This window comes from Emydura macquarii, unplaced genomic scaffold (assembly GCF_026122565.2).
Source record: "Emydura macquarii macquarii isolate MOO-44397 ecotype Brisbane River unplaced genomic scaffold, CSIRO-AGI_Emac_v2 contig_587, whole genome shotgun sequence".
Taxonomy (NCBI): domain Eukaryota; kingdom Metazoa; phylum Chordata; order Testudines; family Chelidae; genus Emydura; species Emydura macquarii.
In genome coordinates this window covers 5,672,297-5,691,683 of record NW_027130724.1, presented here as the reverse complement: position 1 = coordinate 5,691,683, position 19,387 = coordinate 5,672,297, and the positions used below count along the sequence as shown (strand labels likewise).

Sequence of the window (19,387 nt, the reverse complement as noted above, 5' to 3'; positions counted from 1 at the left end):
AAGTTACAGGTTAAACCGCACTGAATGGTTAAATCATTCAACTGAGTTAATATGTAACAATAACTGACTGATAAAGAAAATTACTCCCTCCTGGAAAGGAAATTAAAGGCAACAGTGACTCAAATGCCCAGAAGGGGCCCAGGCAGGGCTGCCAACTGCCAGTAGGTTTCCTTATAATCCAAGAAGGCCATAAAATTACCTTGTTGTATTGATAATTGTCTCAGGTTTCTTCAGGGACTAGTCTTGATACGGCACATATTATTCTAGGTTATTGGCAAGTGCCCCCAAGACCCATGGAAATTAACCATTGGTCCCCCAGGAATTTGATTTTCTTGGTTAAAGCACTCATTATAAATGAACATGACAGCAGCTGCTCCCTCCCCTCATGCTCACCATGGAACAGTAGGTTTCCTTTCCAGTGGAAGTCAGAAATGAGCCATCTATATATATTATAAACAGAGCCAAAGGAAAATCATGGACAATCTGCATGAACAATATATGTGTGACTGAAGTGTTTTTACAGAGATAGCCAAGAAGTAGCAGCAGCAGCATTTATGTAGCACTTTTGGACCCCAAGAGCTTTACAACATTAACTAGTTAATAGCAATAGAAGTAGAAGGAGCCACAGCCCCAATGACTGCTTTTTTATGAGTTTTCATGCCATAGTCACCACCCATTATAAATCTGCTGTACTCACCATATTGAATGACTATGGCAGAAGTCTAAAGCAGAGATGATTTGTCGGAAGAACTTCCTGGCTTCTTTTGGCGTTAATCTTCCCTTTTTTACGAGATAGTCGAAGAGCTCCCCACCTGACACATGTTCTAGCACCAAATACCTAGAAAAAAGTAAGCCAGGCCTTTGTTAGCACATGATCACACAGCCTCTCTCTCTCTCTCTCTCTCGCGTGCGTGGAATGACACTTTTGTGAAATACTGTGAAATGAGAGAATTGGAAAATTAGCAGCTGTGAATATTTTTAACAGAATTGGAATCAACCACTGCTAGGACTCCAGGCATTTCAGTGATTTAAAACAATGGAACAAATTCAGTTTTCAGCATACCCAGTAGAGGGATGGTACCTGGAAAGCAATAATGCCTCAAAAGACCAAGAGGGATAGTGGGCAGCAAATTATATATGAGCTTTCAGCATAATATGGCAGCTGTAAAAGCTAATGTAGAATTAGGCTGCATATGCAGAGACAGCAGGTCATTAACCAAGTTGGATGGTGATAGTTCCTTTTTGAAATAGCTTTGGAGAACTACATTTCACACTACTATGTTCAATTCCGGACATCTCAGTACCAGACAATGTCAACAAACGAGAGAGACTTCAGAGAGCTTCTGAAAATAGATTAGCAGACTGATTTATGAGAAAGATAAACCACATATGTCTAGCATGGGCACCCAGTTAAGGGCTCATTTCTGCAATCCTTACTCATGCTGAATAGCACTGCTTCATTTGACTAGTCCCACTGACTTCAAGGGACTACTCTTGCATGTAAGTGTTACACAGCACGAGTAAAGGCTGAAGAATTAGGACCCAAGAGGGGCATGGGATAACTGCACATTATCATCGAGCATTCAAGTATTCCAAAAGTGTACAAGGCAAAGAAAGCAGAGGAATTATCTAGGATGGCCCAAAGGGTTATTATAATTAGGGGTAATGGAATGCAACCAAGCAAAAGAAAACTTAGCCTAAATATCTGGGAAGGTTTCCTAACAGTGGAACTGTATAAGACCATGGAATAGTTTCCCTAGAGAAGTAATGGAAGCCTCCTCAACTGAGTCATTTAAAACTGGACTAGATACAATATTGGAGAGCATAGGGTAGGTAACAGACCTGCATTGATAGGAGGATTGTCTAGAGCAATGTTTCTCAACCTTTTTGATACCAGGCACTGGCTTGCTGCCTTCCTAAACTGTATCAGGGAAATCGCAGGGACTGGTGCCAGTCCACAGACCGGTCGTTGAGAAACACTGGTCTAGAGAACCTATAAGGCCTTTTCCATCTCTATTTACTGTGATTCTGTGCTACTGTACAGTGCTGACTCCTTCTGTGTACACGCAGTACATTACATATAGGGAGAATAAATGACGCAAAGGTATTGTATAAAACTTTTATTGGTATGAGTCTGAGATGACCAGCATTACTCTGCGGGCCCTCCCAGACTAGTGACACAAAGAGGTCACTTACCAAAGTACCTTTTGTTTTCTGAATGGATTGCTTTGCAGATTCCCTCTTATGGGGCAGATATTCAGAGGAGGCTTTTATGCCCTTGGCTTCAGAATACTGTAATAGATGAGCAAGCCCACACTTCCTCAACGGGTAACTGCTTTAAAATGTGTTCCATTGCTGCATGGCAGGGCATGTGATCTGACAGTAGATATCTGCAGGGGGGCAGCAGCATGAAGGTGAACAGGACTATTACATCACATCACCTTTTGTTTACAGCACATATTTCACTGGAAAACTTTTAAAATAATGCATTTTAGAGAGCTTTGACAAATTTTATAGGGCGTTATTGTTGTATTCATGTGTGCATAAGGCAAGTTAGCCTTAGTTCAAGTACCTTTAGTCCAACCAAACAGGTCTTGGAGGGAGAGGAAAAGAACAGAATTATTCCAGGACGGAATATTGTCCTTTCTGTGCCTCAGAATGGTATGATTTGACAGGGAAACTCCAGAATTGGGGGGAAAGAGGAAAACATTCTTGTAGACTTTTTCCAATGGTTTTTTTGAAGCTACTCAGAGTATTAGAAGCAGCCCTGGAGAGAATAAAGATGGTCCAGTGGTTAGGACAGTAGTTGCAGACTTGGGAGATCTGGGTTTAAATCCCTGCTCCTGTGTAACCCTGGGAAAGTCACTTAGGCTATGTCTTCACTGACGGTGGCAAATTCGCCGCCGTCAGATCGACTTCTCTGGATCGACTGAGCGGTCAGTGAAGACCCGCTCAGTCGATCCAGAAATCGATGTGTTAAGACCACCTTCTTAAGGGGCGTAGCGCTGTGTCGTCGGGAACATGGTTCCCATTGGCACAGTGCAGTGAAGACGGTGCGCAGAACAGAAGCAGAGAAGTCAACGGGAGTTACGCAAGTTTTTTGCATAGCTTGTATAACTCCGGTTGACTGCCGCTGAATCTCGGAGGTAACTGAAGACAAGTCCTTAGACTTAAATCACGAAAGAGTTTTATAACCAGTGTTGTGCCTTTGGATGTGACAGCTGGTAAGACACGAATGAGGTTATGGAATGAAAGACTAGGCACAGTCAGATGCACTGAAATAGATCTGGAATCCCAGGAGGATCTTCTCGGAGAATCTGATACAGACTGGTCAATGTGGCGATGTCTGAACTGCCTGCACACGCAAACTGGCAGATCAAAGACTAATATATCAAAATGAGGCTACTCTAAAGACATGAATATATGAGAGTGTGGTGAGATGCAGACCATGAAGCACCTGCTTGTTTGTCAACTCTTTGGGGAGACTTGTATGAAGGAGGACCTCGTTGCAGCGATGGAAAAAGGCATCAATTGTGGATGGTTCTGGAAAAACATCTTGTTTGTGACGAGAACATGAGAAGATGACTTAGACTCTCTGTGTGTGTCAGTGGGTGATAATAATTCTCTGCCTCACAGGGGTGTTGTGTGGATAAATACAATAGAAGACTGTGGGATGTTGAGACATTACTGTAAAAGGGGGTTGAACAGGTACCTTACAGAGATATTGATCTAGTGGAAAAATGTTAGAAAACTTTTTTTTAAATCAAAATTTGAAAAACTCTGATTAAGTTTTAGTGCTGGTTGAAACTTCACAGGAAAAGTTCATGGAAATTTTGTCAATATTTTTTTTCATTAAAATCTAAAATAAGATGAAAATTTTCATTGAAAAATCAAATTTTAAAAAATTTTGACTATCTCTAATGCAGGTAGGAAAGCTTTAGTGGGCAGAGTGCAGGTGAGATCACCATAAATATATGATAAAATGCAATTTATAATACAGATATCACCACTGTATATACAGTACAGATGTTATTAATATAGGACCAAGTTCTCTGTCCTACTCTATTGCTTTTGCACTGCTATGTGATGCAAAAGGAGAAAAGACAGCCCACATCTCAATAGTTCAGGCTTCTGACATACAGAAGTCCTGGGCAGGCATACAGCCTCTGGTGTAGAGGCATGTCAGGGTGTAGGACAGGGAGTGGCATTTCAGCTATCTCCATCTGATGCATAGTCCCTTGGAGACTGAATTGGGATGCATGGGCCCTTTAAGTCTCAGTTCTATACTAACCAGACCTTGGCAGCAAGGCATACTGGGAAAGAGGGTCCTCTATATAAATCATTCTCTTCCTTATACCAGAGAATGACCTGATCTAGTCTCTCTTGTGGCAGACCCAAAACTGGTCTTGGGAACAACTAACATACTCCCTGACAACTCTTCCTTTCTGCTGTGCCCAGAAGAAGCAGATGTAGCAGAGAATCTGGCTTATAGATTTCAGACATAATACAGATGGATAGATTTTTTTACACTGGGAGGTATAAAGGAGTTTGTATGTACAAGCATGCAGACACCCCTTTACACATGTTTCAAGGGCAGAGTTTCAGAAAGTTACAGACCCAGCATTTCTGTCACCCACAGCAGGAACTGCAAAGCAATTTATTTTCATCAACTTTGTCTTATTAAAAACACTCGGCCAAAGTGCACCAACATGTGGTATGAAAAATAAAACAAATTGAAAGACAGGGAGCATTTACAAGCCTATTTATTTTTGTTTATTACCCAGAAGCACCAGATACAATAATGGAAATAAATAGGGGAAATAGCTGAAAAAGATATGTGCCTGAGATGACTTGAGGGACAACAAAGAAGCACAGAGACAATGTATTCTGCTCTGACAGATCCCCTCACGTGACAGGAACAAGGAGGGCAACAAACACATTCCCAAATGGTTAAAGTGTAAGAAATAAATGCTGCAAAGATCACTCTACAAATGCCATGTGGTTAATGTTACATCCAGAAATTCTTAGTTCTGATATGCTGCAGTACCAGAAAGAATCATCAACCAACCCTATTCCCTACAACGCAACTGTTTGTTTTTAAGATCACCCTCCAGCTTGGAGATTTTTGATTAAGCAAGGGCACAGTTCAATATCTACCTCCTGCTGTGTGCAAGCCAGTGTTTTGTTGTTGTTTTACATGGCATGGGAGCAGTACACATGGTGTTTTAAATAAGGCTGGGGATAGGGGAATGTAAGCCCATTGGGACAGGGACTGTCTTTTCGTTCTGTGTTTGTACATGCTTAGCACATTGGGGTCCTGGTCCATGACTAGGGTCCTAAGGCACTACAGTAATGCAAATAAATAAAATAAATAATGATAATTTCCCAAGTGTTGCAGGCTGGTTGCACCATTGTTAATTATTTTTATTAGTACACTATGGCCTAGCAGCTCCCATGCTGTACATATATATAAAGAGACAATCCCATTCTCAAAAGCTTACCGTGTAGACAGAGAAGAAAGACAAAGGAAACAGGATTGTCCCATTTTACAGATGAGGAACCGAGGGACAGAGAGACTAAGTGACTTTCCCTAAATCAAACAGTGAGACCACAAGACCAGCCATCAACTTGCTCTGCAGCCCTCATTGACTTTAATAGAAAGCAGTGGGATTGGAACCTTGCCTGGCTCTTTGATGATTCAGTGAGCAGGTGACAAACAGATTATATACAGTTGTAGAAATGAACAAGGAAAGAGGGTATTTCCTGCAGTTCTTATCCCTCTGCTCTTTCCTGACTATGATATGACCTCATGTTACCATTTTGCTACTACAGCTGTTCCCAGAACCTAGTCTTGGCTATTGCTTTCCATTCATTGCATGTTATATAAAAGATAGAAAACAGCAATTTGTAAAGAAAGTTTTTCAACCCTGCCTATGGTAAAACTGATGGTGTCAGTCAAAAGCTCTCCTCAATGGAAACCTAACTGTAAAAACACAGCATGCATCGCTTCCTGAAAAGTCATGCAGAGAAAACAGAGGGAGAGGAAAGAGACAGCCCCTGGGCAGTATGCTATATGCCCACATGCTGTGATAATCGCGACAGGGGAGCATGGAGCCATTTCAGGCTGAAATACTCTGTGAGAACACTTAGCTCTCCCATCTTGAAAGCACTGTACAAATGTTAACTCATTTAATCCTCTCACTATCCTTGCAAGAGACACTCTGTAAAGGTCATCACCCTCATTTTACAGATAGGGGAGTGTGGCACAGTGAATTGCCCAAGGTTACATGGCAAGTTGGTCTCAGAGTGGGGATTAGAACTCAAGATTTCCTGCGCTCATGTTCACTAGACCACACTGCCCTGAACATCAATCACCCCGGTTCTCTAGCTTTCACTGCTGTGATTACAGTGATTGCAGCGCTGGCCTCTCCTTTTTGATGCATAAGCCTATTTGGAAACAGTGGAGTTCGACATAGGCTGCAGCTGTCAGACTCCTGTCACTGCAGTCTGCAGAGCACACACACACATACACACACTTAAAAAACTAATAAACATTTCCTCTATCTGGTGAATTCTTAAACATGGGGCAGATTCCCTAACACACGAGGCCATGGTTATAGAATGTCAGTACCATTCATGCCCAGAATTTCTTTATGCCTCTGCTGCAAGCCAAAACATGAAATTAAAAAATTTCAGGGTAAGCTTCAGAGACGAAGGAGACGAGACCCTGGTGTTTCAAGGAAAAGAAGCTGAATGCTTAATAGGAGGAATGATTTCATCTATTGGAGGGGAGCAGAGAGATCATGTACAGCAGCTGAGTGATTCTTCCCAACATGTTTTATTTATTTTATCTATCTCCTTTGCCACTTTTCCATCTGTATCCTAAACTCCCCAGTCAAAGCTAACAAGCTACTAACCTCAGATGGCCTCTGCGTATCATGTGAGAAGCCCATGCAGCTGGGAAAAGAAGTAAGGCTAGACTTTTAAAAAAAAATCTCTGATAGAATGCTTAAGGCAACAAAACTGTATAAACCTTGCTGCTGTTACAGGGATAGCCACAACAGAGAAGGTGTAGTACAGCAGAAGTGTGGGGCAAAGGTGGCTGTAAGCCATTTTTGTGCCTCCCAGATTCCACCTGTTTTAGGAACTGGTACAGCCCTCAGCATGTTCTAACTTACAGCAGCCTCCCAATGACTGCCTGTGGGCTGTTCTGCAGCCTAGAACAAACATAGCATAAAGTACTATGCCCTCTCCTTTTCCTGGCCCCAGTATGCCCCTATGCTCGGAGCTGCTCCTGTACCAGGGATATTATCCTTGGGGACAAGTTGGTCCTTTACAACCTCTATATGCCACCAACGGCTAGGACCTACTTCTACAAATGGAGAGGATAGTCCAGCTCCCTCTGGATCTATCAAAAAATATCTGACAATCCGTAGCTAATGTGTTAAGGAAAACGCCACAATCCCCTCTTGTCTTTGGTAGCATTCAACAGCCCTCACAAGCTGGTAGTTGGTTATTGGTACTTATGATGCCACTATCTGCCCAGACAGACAAATCCATCCACAAAAAAACAAGAAGCCATGGGAACCTCTGCTCCAAAACTCAAACCAAATCTTAATGTTTTTGTCAGCTTGATGAAAACTTGGTCCATTTTCCTACTGCCCTGCCCTTCTGTCCCCACTCCATTTTCAGGCAATTGCAAGCCTAAATGGAACCATGAGGCACTGCTAATTTCATGATATCTCTGTTCTGCCAACATTTTATACCATCCTTTCAGATCACAGAAGTTAGGAAAAGTTGTGGTGAGGTCTGCAGAAGCAGCCCTGCTTGCAGTTACCAGGTGACAGTGCAATGCTCAATGGAGTCTCAGCATCACGCTGAGAACTTCACAGTTGTCAGCCTCATTCATCAGGTTTGGATTCTGAGCCATACTTTCTTTCTGTAGATCTTGGCTCAGGGTTCATGTCTGTTGGTGGAAAATTTACTACTAATTCATGAGCCTGCTTTTCATTTTCACCTGCAAACCCCAGCTGCGGGGCCAGACTCTGCCTAGCTCTCATACAGGGGTACCGTGCAGGGAAGAGTGCCAGGAGCCTCCTCCCACTTTATGTAGCACATGAAAAGGCAGAAGTGAGAACTGAAGTCCTTGTGGTCAAAGGAATGCAGGAGCAGCTCCCTTGCTATTGGCATCCCAAAGCAAAAGGGGAGGAGAGCAGACAGAGCCATGACCCCACTCCTCTACTTGCTGGCTGATTGCAGGGCAGGAGAAGTATGCTGCACTCCATCAATGGCTGGATGTGATCCTGCTGCACACTGGGGAGTTCTGGGAGAATGCCTCATGGTGCTCCCTCTGGGGCAGGGTAGTTCTGCACCACCCCAAGGTAGGGCTGTGCTTAAATTGCACAATCTAGCCAGGAGTGATTTATGGAAATACAACTGTTATAGAAAGGCTGACTGGCACAGGAAGAACCAGTTCTATGTATTCCTAGGTATCAAGGGCACAATATCCACAGAGGTCACCCTGGTCCTGATGATTACAGAGAATGACAGGTTATTTGCTAACCTAGGCATGGCCAGGAATAACACATGCATACCACCTAAGTGTCCCGAAAGCAGCCCATCATTACATCTTGGTAACAGTCTGGATATGCAGTTTATATTTTCCCAGCCCTATAGATCCACACAATTTATGATACATCTGCCCTTATACAAATTAGATCCGTCAGGGAAACACATACATTTATTATTTATTATTATTTATCATTAGAGTGTAAAGTGAATTGAGATCTTTGGATGAAAGATTATAAATACAAAATAATAATAACTGAATTTATAATACTTAACAAACAATACTTTGCACTTCTATGTCACCTTTTATCCAAGGATCTCAATGCACCTTACGAGCATTTATTATGTGAGCCTTGCCACCCACCTGTGAATTAGGGAGATTTTATAATCCTCATTTTACATATGGTGAAACTGAGGCACAGAGAGGGAGTAACTTGTTCAAGGGCTCACAGCAAGTCAGCAGAATAGTTGGGAGCAGAACTCCTGACTCACAGATTGATGCTCCAATACTGTACATCATCTCTGATCCCAAAGAATCTGAAAGCATTTTTCAGATGAGTGTCCAAATTATGATTGATTATAGGATAAAGTTTATTGAGGTGCCTACTGCTGTCGCAGCTAGGCATCTGATGAACAGTATACATTTTAAAATAATAAATTACATAGAACACCCCAAATGGACAAATAAAAAATAATCCAGTCATTTGGCCAGGCATAAAATCAAACAGGTCCTGCTTCCCCTGACCAGCATCACTAAAAAAACAAATTAGTTAAAAGCTAAGCCAAATGGAAATATCTTGAACAGAGGCAAGTCTTGGGATATGATGGACTGCTAAAGAAAGTGAATGCATAAGACAGAGACCTTTGAGCTTGGAGTGTTTAAACTGATACTCACCATGCCACTACAGTGTACAGGATGAGATGGTCTCTCATTAAACTGAGTTCCAAACCATCAGTGCTTTAGAGATTATTACCAACACCTCGAGCTGCAGAACAGGAAGCCAGTGCAGAGACATGAGACCGTTGTGTTATGCATTAGCCAGAGCTTCTGGGTATACTTCAAAGTTAATCCTAAACAGAATGCACTGTAGTAGTCCAGCCTGGAGGTGACAAAAGTGTGGATGGCCATTACAAGGTCCACTTGCAAGAGGAATGATCGCTGATTCCTGGCTAGCTTTTGGCAATAGAAGGTAAAGTGGATTATCTAGGGACAGGAATGGTTCTGGAAACCATTTTAGCAAAGGCTAGCATTCACTCCCAAAATACATGATGCAGATACTGTATCTCCTCTAAAAACCTCTCATTATCAAACAAGCACTTCCAAACTCTAGGAGTTGCAGCCCGTTCATTTCCAGGCAGATCGCTGTCTTGGTCAGGCACTGGCAGATTAATACAGCATAATACTACTTCTGGATTTGAAGAGAAGGAAATCTAGAACTGAATATCACTGAGCTCGGGAGCATTAATCTACCCTTAAGTTCAGAAACTTCTGTGGCAAAATGTGGCAGGAACACTATACAACAAATTTTAGGAAGGGAAAAATAACTGCTCCTGCCGAAACTGCAAGGGAATGGTTCAGCAGGAGGAATATTAATGATCCAAACTGGATAACACTGGGATTAACACCACTACTTTCACAAAAAGAGCCATGGGATTTTAACGATCAGAACATGGTCAAGGCCTCAGTGTAAATTCCCTCCAAAAAAGATGGCAGAACCATTAAGATAAGTCTCTATCAGCACATTGGGGAACTGGTTATGCACTGCCTAAGAAGGAAGAGTGCCACATTCTGCAGTAGCTGGGTTATCCTGGCAGGTCATCCATCCATGTACTGACCAGACCTGGTCCTAATTAGCTTTTGAGATTTTTATTAAGTGGTACTAAAAAAATATTCCACCTCATTTAAATGTGGGCAGATAGGTGATTCTCCTGTGGATGCCTCCATCTATGACTCACAGGGCGAGGTTCTATGGCCTGTGTTATGTAGGAGGTCAGACTAGATGATCAGAATAGTCCCTCCTGGCTTTAAAAATCTATGGCTTGATATCTGCATTACCTTGTGAGGAAAAGACCTCTGAGTAGGTACAAAGAGCAACTTTCAAGATGAGGAAACTTAGCACAGCTCCTACTGATTTAAATAGGCCAGGCTCCCTTTGGGCTTATCTGGTAGAGTTGATGCCTACAGACAATGAAGATCCTAGTTTAAGATTTGATGTTCAGTCACAAGGCAGGACACTTCACTGATTAGTTAGGTCTACTCTGGGGTCAAGCACCTAGACTTCTAACGTAACATCGGGCTATTACAAGAGACTGCTGAGAAGAATGCTAAGACCAAGGAATGTAGCATAGACAATGGACACTCTACATTTGACACGGAAGCACAATTAGACAAATATACCAGTGTATATGGTCTGAGGCTCAAGTCAAACAGTAATTCCAGATAGAAGGACAAAAACATCCCTAAGCCCTCGCCTTCCCCAAGTCCACCAGTACCCACATCTCTTAAAACTTCCCAATGGTACCATGCACTTAGGGCATGTGAATACCCACAGTCTGTGTGAAGCTGTGGGTTGCATCAGGATTGCCATGTGCCAGTTACACTCAGCAATCCCAGTGGAAGTTCAAGCAATCAGACAATAGCAACCTCCCGCCCCAAAAATTCCCAGCATATTACTTTATTAGAAACTAACCATTCCTCCCAACCAACTCACTGAGAGCCAGAAAACATTTCAAAGCTACTGTGTTTTGGTGAGGGACTAGTCCAGAATGCCAGGTCTCCAGAGAAAAGTCTACAGCAAAATGCAGGCTTAAAGATTTCTTCTGTAGGCCACCATTCTCTTTGCAAAAAGTCCTACTACCTACAACTCAGCAGAAGGAGGGTTAAAAACTGCCCAGCCTGGACTGACATATTGTAATTCTTTGATGGCTTTTTGCTGTGCCGTTTTCTATTGATTAAATAATCTCTATCAGATATTAAGCCCCTTGTTATTGGCGCAGCCTATAAATTATTCAGGAGCTATATAAATTCTTATGGCGGGCATGAATTTTTAAACCCTAATTTGGTGCAGAGCCAGGAGCTCTTTATATTTCTTTTCCCCTGCAAGAAAATGTTTGCACTTCTGATTTTTTTTTTAAAGGACCAATTTTAGCCATAAAATGCTTGTTTGAAGGGACTTTTTACGTGACTGCTGATTATGTTTGGAATAGAGGGGCGGGTGGGGGAGGGTTGAGAGGTGGGTTATGCTGTTGTGCTGCTTCTACCTTTGATTTATTGGGAATGAAAGGTGTTTCGAGTGCTGCCGTGGCTGCTATTTTCGGTGTGTAGTCGTGCATGCCAAAGCACCACAGCAGTCTCCTACATGGGCGCATGATGTGAAACGCATCCGGCCGGAGGGATCCTCAGCATAGGCTGGGCAAGGCTGAGATGACACCCATTAGCTAGCACACTGTCCTCTGTTGCCTATCTGTCATTGTCTTATCTGGAACCCTGAAACCACCCCTACTTCCTATTCTTAAGAGCTTGGTGCCCTTATATTTACAGACTTATGTCTCTCTTTGACCCTCACCCACATGGAGCTGCTGTGACAGGGACCAGTGTTCCAACTTGCTTTCTGGAAAGCAAGGAGTTAACTCCTAAGTTAACGCCTTGCTGAGACCCATGATGATGTACACAGCAGAGCTGAAGGTCCAGTCAGGCTCTCGGGTGGAATACCGGACACTTTGTAAAAACAAATCATCAACAAAGAGGCAAAAATTGTTGGGTAGGTATAGTTCCTCTGATTGTAGCTGTATACCCAGGCCGGGGTTTTTCTGTTTGCCTTCTAGTCATGTGAACTGGTTTATGGTCCCTCTTGCTGTAACCAATGCACTTGAAGACCCCAAGAATAAAACACCAAGACACTCATTGCTGAGCCCAATTATCTACTCCAACTTGACACAGATGCACTCTGTTTACACCTGCGCTCTTTCTTTTGAAATCCATGCAGGGTTTTCCCCATGCAGGTCTAATTTCAGAAGCTCGGGCCACCAATAAAAAAGACACAAACAGTGCCCTCCTCTCTCACATCCTCAGCATTAGTTTTCAACAGAAATAATCATAATTAAAAGAAAAACAATCAGGAAAGGGCTGGCAACACGAAGGCTTCTGCAGACCCTGCTGGAACTGCAGATCTTTGACTCCTACTGCCAGTTGACCCTCCACCTGCCAGACATGTGAGTTGTGCATGAGTGGGAAAGGGTATTCTGGTTTCGTTAATTGGCTCAATGGGTAGCATTCTCATCTCTGAAGTCAGAAGACTTTAGGGTTTTAAGTCCTGCAATGAGATACGGGCTTATGTCCAGTAGTGACATCACACTGCAGGAAGGAAAAACGAGTTCTGCAGTGTCTGGAGGGGGATGGTGCATTTCAGAGGAGTAGGGAATAACCCCAGTGCTCTGTCCAATACTCTCCCTTTCTGTTAAAATGTGTTCTCGTATGGAATGCTTGAACTGGTTTGGATGAAATAATCAAACCTGAGCTGAGAAATGGAATTGAAACTGAAATGTAAAGGTTAAAAATGCTTTTTTTTTTTTTTTAAAGTCCCTCTATCCCACCAGGTTTCATAGCAAATTCCCATGAGACAACCTGATTTTGTGACAGAGAACCAAACCATTGTGGTTTATCCACCACCAGCTGTAATAACATGTTGCAATCATATAGCATCTTTTATTTGGAGAGCTGTAAAAGCCAGGTTGTCACAAGAGCTCAGCGTGTTTGGTGCTGAGCAGTTCTGAAAGTCTGGCCTTGGGTCTTGCAACTGGTTACTCGGCATATTTGAGAACCTGGCCATTACTTAGGTGCCTAATGGGAGCTGAGCTCTCCCCAAAATGTGGGCCCAACTGTAGAGGTCATTCGCTTGAAAAGCTGAGCCCTTTGCCTTTAAAATGGTGAGTGAATAATATCCTCCCCACTTCACAGAAGGGGAAGCAATGCCCAAAAGTCATGTGATTTGGTCAAGGTCAAGCCATGATTCAATGTCAGAGTCAAGAATAGAACCCAGGTATCCTGACTCCCAGACCTGTACTCTGTTTCTGGACACATAATGGCTACTGAATTTTCCTGCATGATCGGTACATAGCTCGAGGTTTTTGTGAAGCCCTTTGAGACACACTTAGTAAAGAGAGCACTTTTTGACAACAAATTCTATTCTCCATGACTTACTCTGTGTGTGTCTGCTCTGCCTTATGGTCACATCAGGTGAACCTCACTATCAAGGGCTGTATATTACTTTTATCTCTTGCTGCCAAATTCTGGGCAGGCTGGGATTGCTATGGAGGCAGCATGCTTATCCTTGGGTGTGGTGATGTCATTGCCCCACTGACTTATCAAGCACAGCAGCTCTTGAAGGTATTGAATCAAATCCTCCACAGCTAAAAGGATAATGGCTGTGAGGTGGGGACTTCTACCTACATTTTTACATCATGCACGTCACTATGGTGTCTGCCTTGGCATAGGCCTGGGGTGGAGATTGTAAATTGGTAGCAATTGTGTGCTGTATGGTCCTTAAAGTTTTGGCTAGAACACAGAGAGCATTTTGGGAAAGTGGAAAGAATCACTTTTAGTCTACATCATTAGGTCTACATGGAGATGGGGAGCTAATTAATGTATGGCCTGTAGCTAGCCTTCTTGAGCTATGAGACTGTTTAAAAAATAGCCACAGGGTAGGAGTGAAAGTAGAAGACAGATTGTGGCCCTGTATGAACTTTCATCTGCTAGCCTGTCTAGAGAAGCACGTTAGCATCCATGCTACCACTTGACTAGAGAAGGATGCTTAAACATAGCTCTGGCTAGACAGGTGCTAACCCAATATCCAAACTCAATGCAAACCAAGACCAAAGAGATAGATAGGGAAAATAGCTAGACTGACAGTGCCATCACCCTTCCCTTGAAAAGGTTCTGTTGCTAAATTCTATCTGTCAGGTGGAGTTCCTTTGGAAATGGAATTGTACACACACACACATTCTGGGCTGTATGGTGGCACTGGGGTTGCTATGCTAACAGCTCCTTGAATAGCAGGCTAATTGCTTTTGCAAGGTATGAAGGAAGGCCAGACCTATTGAATAAGATGCATATCAGTAATTTAAAATATGATTTTAAATTGCTCCCTAGTAAAATATGCACCAATCACTTCCACAGGTGAAGGGCAGCATGCTTTTTGCATCCCCTTATTTAACACACAACAGGTTTTTAACAAGAAGCCATTCCTTAGCTCACAGTGGTAGTGCTATTACTGGTGTGTACACAGAGCCCGTATATCTGCGTGCTAGTCACATCCTCTCTCTCCAGGGCCAAGTCACGTGGGAAATTCTTTATATACAGTAAGGGGGCAAAAAATCTGCCTTCAGATTTCTAAAGGGATTAGTGTGTATGTGGATATCCTTCATGTAACTGTAATCTGTGTGTATATATACACTAGACAGAGAATACTACATAAGCAACTGTGAGCTATGAAAGGAACAAGCAGGCAACTGTGAATTATGAGGCTGTAATCCCACCGAGGGGTGCTGATGGGGTTATAAACCACAAGGGTGAAACAAAAGTCATCAGAAAACCCCAGGAAGACATATAGCCCATATATTTCCACACAGCTCACCTATTTATTTTATATGATACATAGACCCATGGTCTGGACCCAGGTTTTGCACACACACTCAGCTCCACCCCTCCTCAGTGTTCCCTGCTTCTCTCTTTTAGATCCCATTGAAATCTTCTGTTATTGTGATACGAGCAACAGGACTAAATTCTGCTTTCAGCTACACCAGTCTGACTTGGTCTATTTTGGAACTGGTCCATGGCATTTAAAGATGATCTGCATATAGCCTGGGTGTCTGACACATCCTTCAAGAACAAGTGGGATGAGAAGCGGCAGGATGGGGGAGAAAGGGATGGGTACTAGCAAAGTTTGCTGGATGCTGTGTCTGGTAAACTCTCCCACCCATGCAGAACAGAGCTTCCAGAAGAACTGTGGCTCATAGGGATGTCACTGAATTACAGTTCCTTTCTGGAGCTCCTTCTCCAAGGCAGAGAGGAAACTTATCTGGGATACAGGAGAGCTGGGTTCAGTCCCTAGCTCTGCTACAGACCTCATGTGTGCCCTTGGGCAAATTACTTAATTTCTCTTGTCTTGACTAGGACTAAAGGGTTGGGTTTTTTTTAATGTTACACATTTAAAAGATACACTTTTTATTCTAGTCATAAGAAAACGTATTGCCAGAGTGGATCAGATGTGCGATACATCTAGTCCAGTATCCTGTCACTGACAGTAGTCAGCACCAATGGCTTCAGAGGAAGGGGTAAGAATCCCAGAGTAGTCAAATATGGGATAATCTGCTGTCCATGAGGATCTCATCCACATTTCTAATAGTTAGAAATTATTTTACGCCCTGAATCATGATTTTACTTTTATCCCTCCAAAACTCTTTGTTTGCACAACGTGTTATACTTCAGGATATGACCGCTCTCTGTATACATGTCCAATCCCTCTTTGAATCTTACTAAATTCTTGACCTCAAAGACATTACGTGGGAATGAGCTTCATAAGCTAATTACATAATGAGTGAAAAAATATTTCCTTTTATCAGTTTTGAATTGCTACCTTTCAGTTTTATCCAATGTCCCCTTGTTCTTGGGTTATGAGACAGAGAGAACAGAAGCTGCACCACTACTGCACATGGTACTCCAGATGAAGCCACACCATTTATTTATAATAAGGCATACTATTTGTTCCTCATGCATCCTAACATCTTGTTTGCTATTTTTCACAACAGCCGCACAATAAAGAGAGATCCTCACTGAGCTCTCTATCACGATGCCCAGGTCCATTTTCTGAGTTGATACAGTTAATTTAGAGCACTGCAAGGGGTGTGCATAGTTCAAGTATTTTCCTCCAATGAGCATTACTTAGCACTTATCAACATTAAACCTGATTTGCCATTGCGTTTGCCCATTCGCCTAGCTTGCTGAAGTTCCTCAGTCTTTCTTGACTCAAAATGGACTGACTAGCTTAAATAACTGTGCTGTCTCCAAATTCTACTACCTCAGTGCTCATCCTCTATTCTAGATAGTTAATAAGAATATTAAACAACACTGGATCGAATCTCGACAAGGCCTCTGTGCCTCTATTCCCCATCTGTAAAATGGGAATAATAATCTTCCCTTGCTCACACCCTTTGTCTGTCTTATCTACTTAGATGATAAGTAGGCAGGGCAGGGACTGTCTCTAATTATGTGTTTGTACAGCCACTAGCACAATATGTCCTGATCTTTGTTGAGGGGTCTTGGTGCTACTATAAAACAAGTAAGAAAAAATACTACTAAAAGCAATTGGCAACAATGCAGTGTTGCTTGGGCCTATTACTATAGTGTTTTTATAACGGGTACCGTACACAGCGAGACACTATGGAGTTATGATTTTCCCCAATGTACCTGACACGATATTCTGCAGTCATATGGCTAAATAAGACAAATCAACATGCTGGAAGGAACTGAAAGTCTTAAGCCTTATAACCAACTTTGTTTCTTTAAATATCCCAGTTAAAAAACTAAACCAGAGTAGATATCACTGCTACGCTATCACAGCTATACTGCCGAATTTTTATTATTCTTTTTAAACTCATTTTTAGTGTTAAACAAACTGTGGAAAAAGGATTTGATTCATGGCTGCATTAGGAATCTACTCAACCAAAGCCCCTTGTCACAAATTAAATCATAAACCAAAAGTCAAACATGATTTGTGAAATTAACATTTATTGAGGAAATACTCCCCAGCGCCACACTGCGATTAGTCTCTGGCATCCGAAATATCAACCATAATTCATAAACTGCCTAAGAAACCGTGCCATTGCCACCGCTGTCAAGATGTCAGGTTTGATGGAAAGGCCTGCAGCAACCAGAGAGCAATTTGTCGCCAATGGTGGGGATCACAGTGCTTTATTATCAGTGCAAATAAAGTGCAAGTGACGTCAGGACACGTTTTCCCCACCTATAAGAAGTGCATGCACACACCCTCCCCACACACACTTGTACCTTCCCCAAACACTTTCTCCTTCTGTTCAATTTAATCCAAGATTTTGCCCATTTCTAATTCCAAACAGGGAGATCTGGCACCGAACCTGCATTACACCATTTCTTTAAAATTATATGACTAATAACATTAATAATAATAAATAATCCCTTGCACTTCCACAGTTAGTGCCTTTTGTTGGAAGGGCTCAACACACCTCTGAAGTAAGCATTATCAGTTTCATTTCTGAGAATGGGAAACTGAGGCACAGAGATAGGTAAGTAACTTACTTGAGATTTTCAAACTTGGCTTAGAGATATGGGATGCTTTCATTTTTGGGTGTCCAAATTGAGACACCTTAAAGGGGCCTGACTTTTAGAGGGCAGGTGTTCAGCAGTTTCTACAAATCATGCCTTGTTAATGTGTCTTAAATTGGGCATCCAAGAGCACTAGTCATTTTTTAAAATTTTGGCCTGTGAGTTCCATGCTCTAACCATTAAATGGCACCATCATCCATGCAGTAAAGAAAATCCCACTGTCCAGGAGAGGGAAAAACCCAACCTACGTCAGCAGTTATCTGCACACATATGCAGAGACCATTTGTTGAAGGCATCTATATCTAAGTGAAAAGAGATGCACAATGACTGTCAATGCTGCAACTATAATGATCCTTTAATCCCAACTCCACCCCGCATTATGCAGCTTGGCCTTTGTTTTCCATGCATTCGTCCATTGTATCACTCACCCAAACATACACAGCTTGTCAATGGACAGGTTGGAGATATAAGAAAAAAGGGCTCACATGAAAAAGACTCATTTTCTTAGCCAATAGGAAGCCTGGGGTCTGATCCCACCCCCACTGAAATCAACTAAGAGTTTTCCCATTGACTTGGGTCCTTGATTATTACAATGTCTCTTTTCCCCCAATTAAAACAGAAATTATTGGCTATAGAAATTCTATGTCTGTCATCCCATCCTCCCATTACCATCCCTGCCTTTCAAAGAAGGCTGTCTTGCCAGGAAAGTTGGGACTATATCCTCAGCTGGTGAAACTGGATTTCAGTGGTGTCATGCCCTTTTGTACCAGCTGAGGATTTGGCCCACAGCATGTAGCTGAACATACATGGGATCCAGTCTCCACCCAGTAATCTGATGGCCATTGTTCATCCCCCAAGGCAGACTCTGCCCCAGAGGAGGTTTCAGAATGCAAAAGAAATTACTGCCAACTCTATTAAGCTAACCCTTGAACGCTGAGGCCTCACTTCTTGGAATAGGAATTCATTGCTCCAGTAACAAGGTTGGTCATATGGTCGATGTGGGATTATTACATCCATTCAATACACATTCCTTGGTTCAGTGATTGCACCCTTATACTGCTGTGACATTCAGGGGGTCACTACTGGAATGTGATTTTCAAAAATAGTTTTAAACACTCTCCCCTTGCTTGCAATGTCCTGTTAAAAACCTGGAAATCACATTTAACTCTCTACTGGGTTTGCCCTTTTCCATTTGGAAAACATTGATTTTTTTTTCATTTGAGCCAAGATTAATGTGTCTTGTTTGTTTGACAACAATTTCAACCTATCTAGTACCTTGTCAAGCTAAAATAATTCTGTCTGTGGACCAATATAACTGACGGGTATAGATGTGTAGGCCCTACAAAAATAATAGATATTGTTGTTTGGACTTTTTAAAAAATTAAATTTCTTTGTGAAAGAGTTGAGGATTTAATTTAAAATACTTAGAATCTGGAGGATTTTATCCACCAGATTATAACT

The 19,387-nt window shown here is 42.3% G+C and overlaps 1 protein-coding gene across 1 annotated transcript in view; it reads right to left on the bottom strand.

Moving 5' to 3' along the window:
* Positions 1-19,387, bottom strand: part of BRSK2 (BR serine/threonine kinase 2) — a 390,934-nt gene that overhangs the window by 111,498 nt on the left and 260,049 nt on the right. The window contains exon 4 of the mRNA XM_067540389.1: positions 698-838. Coding sequence (XP_067396490.1) covers positions 698-838 — 141 coding nt within the window. The remainder of the gene's footprint in view (positions 1-697; positions 839-19,387) is intronic.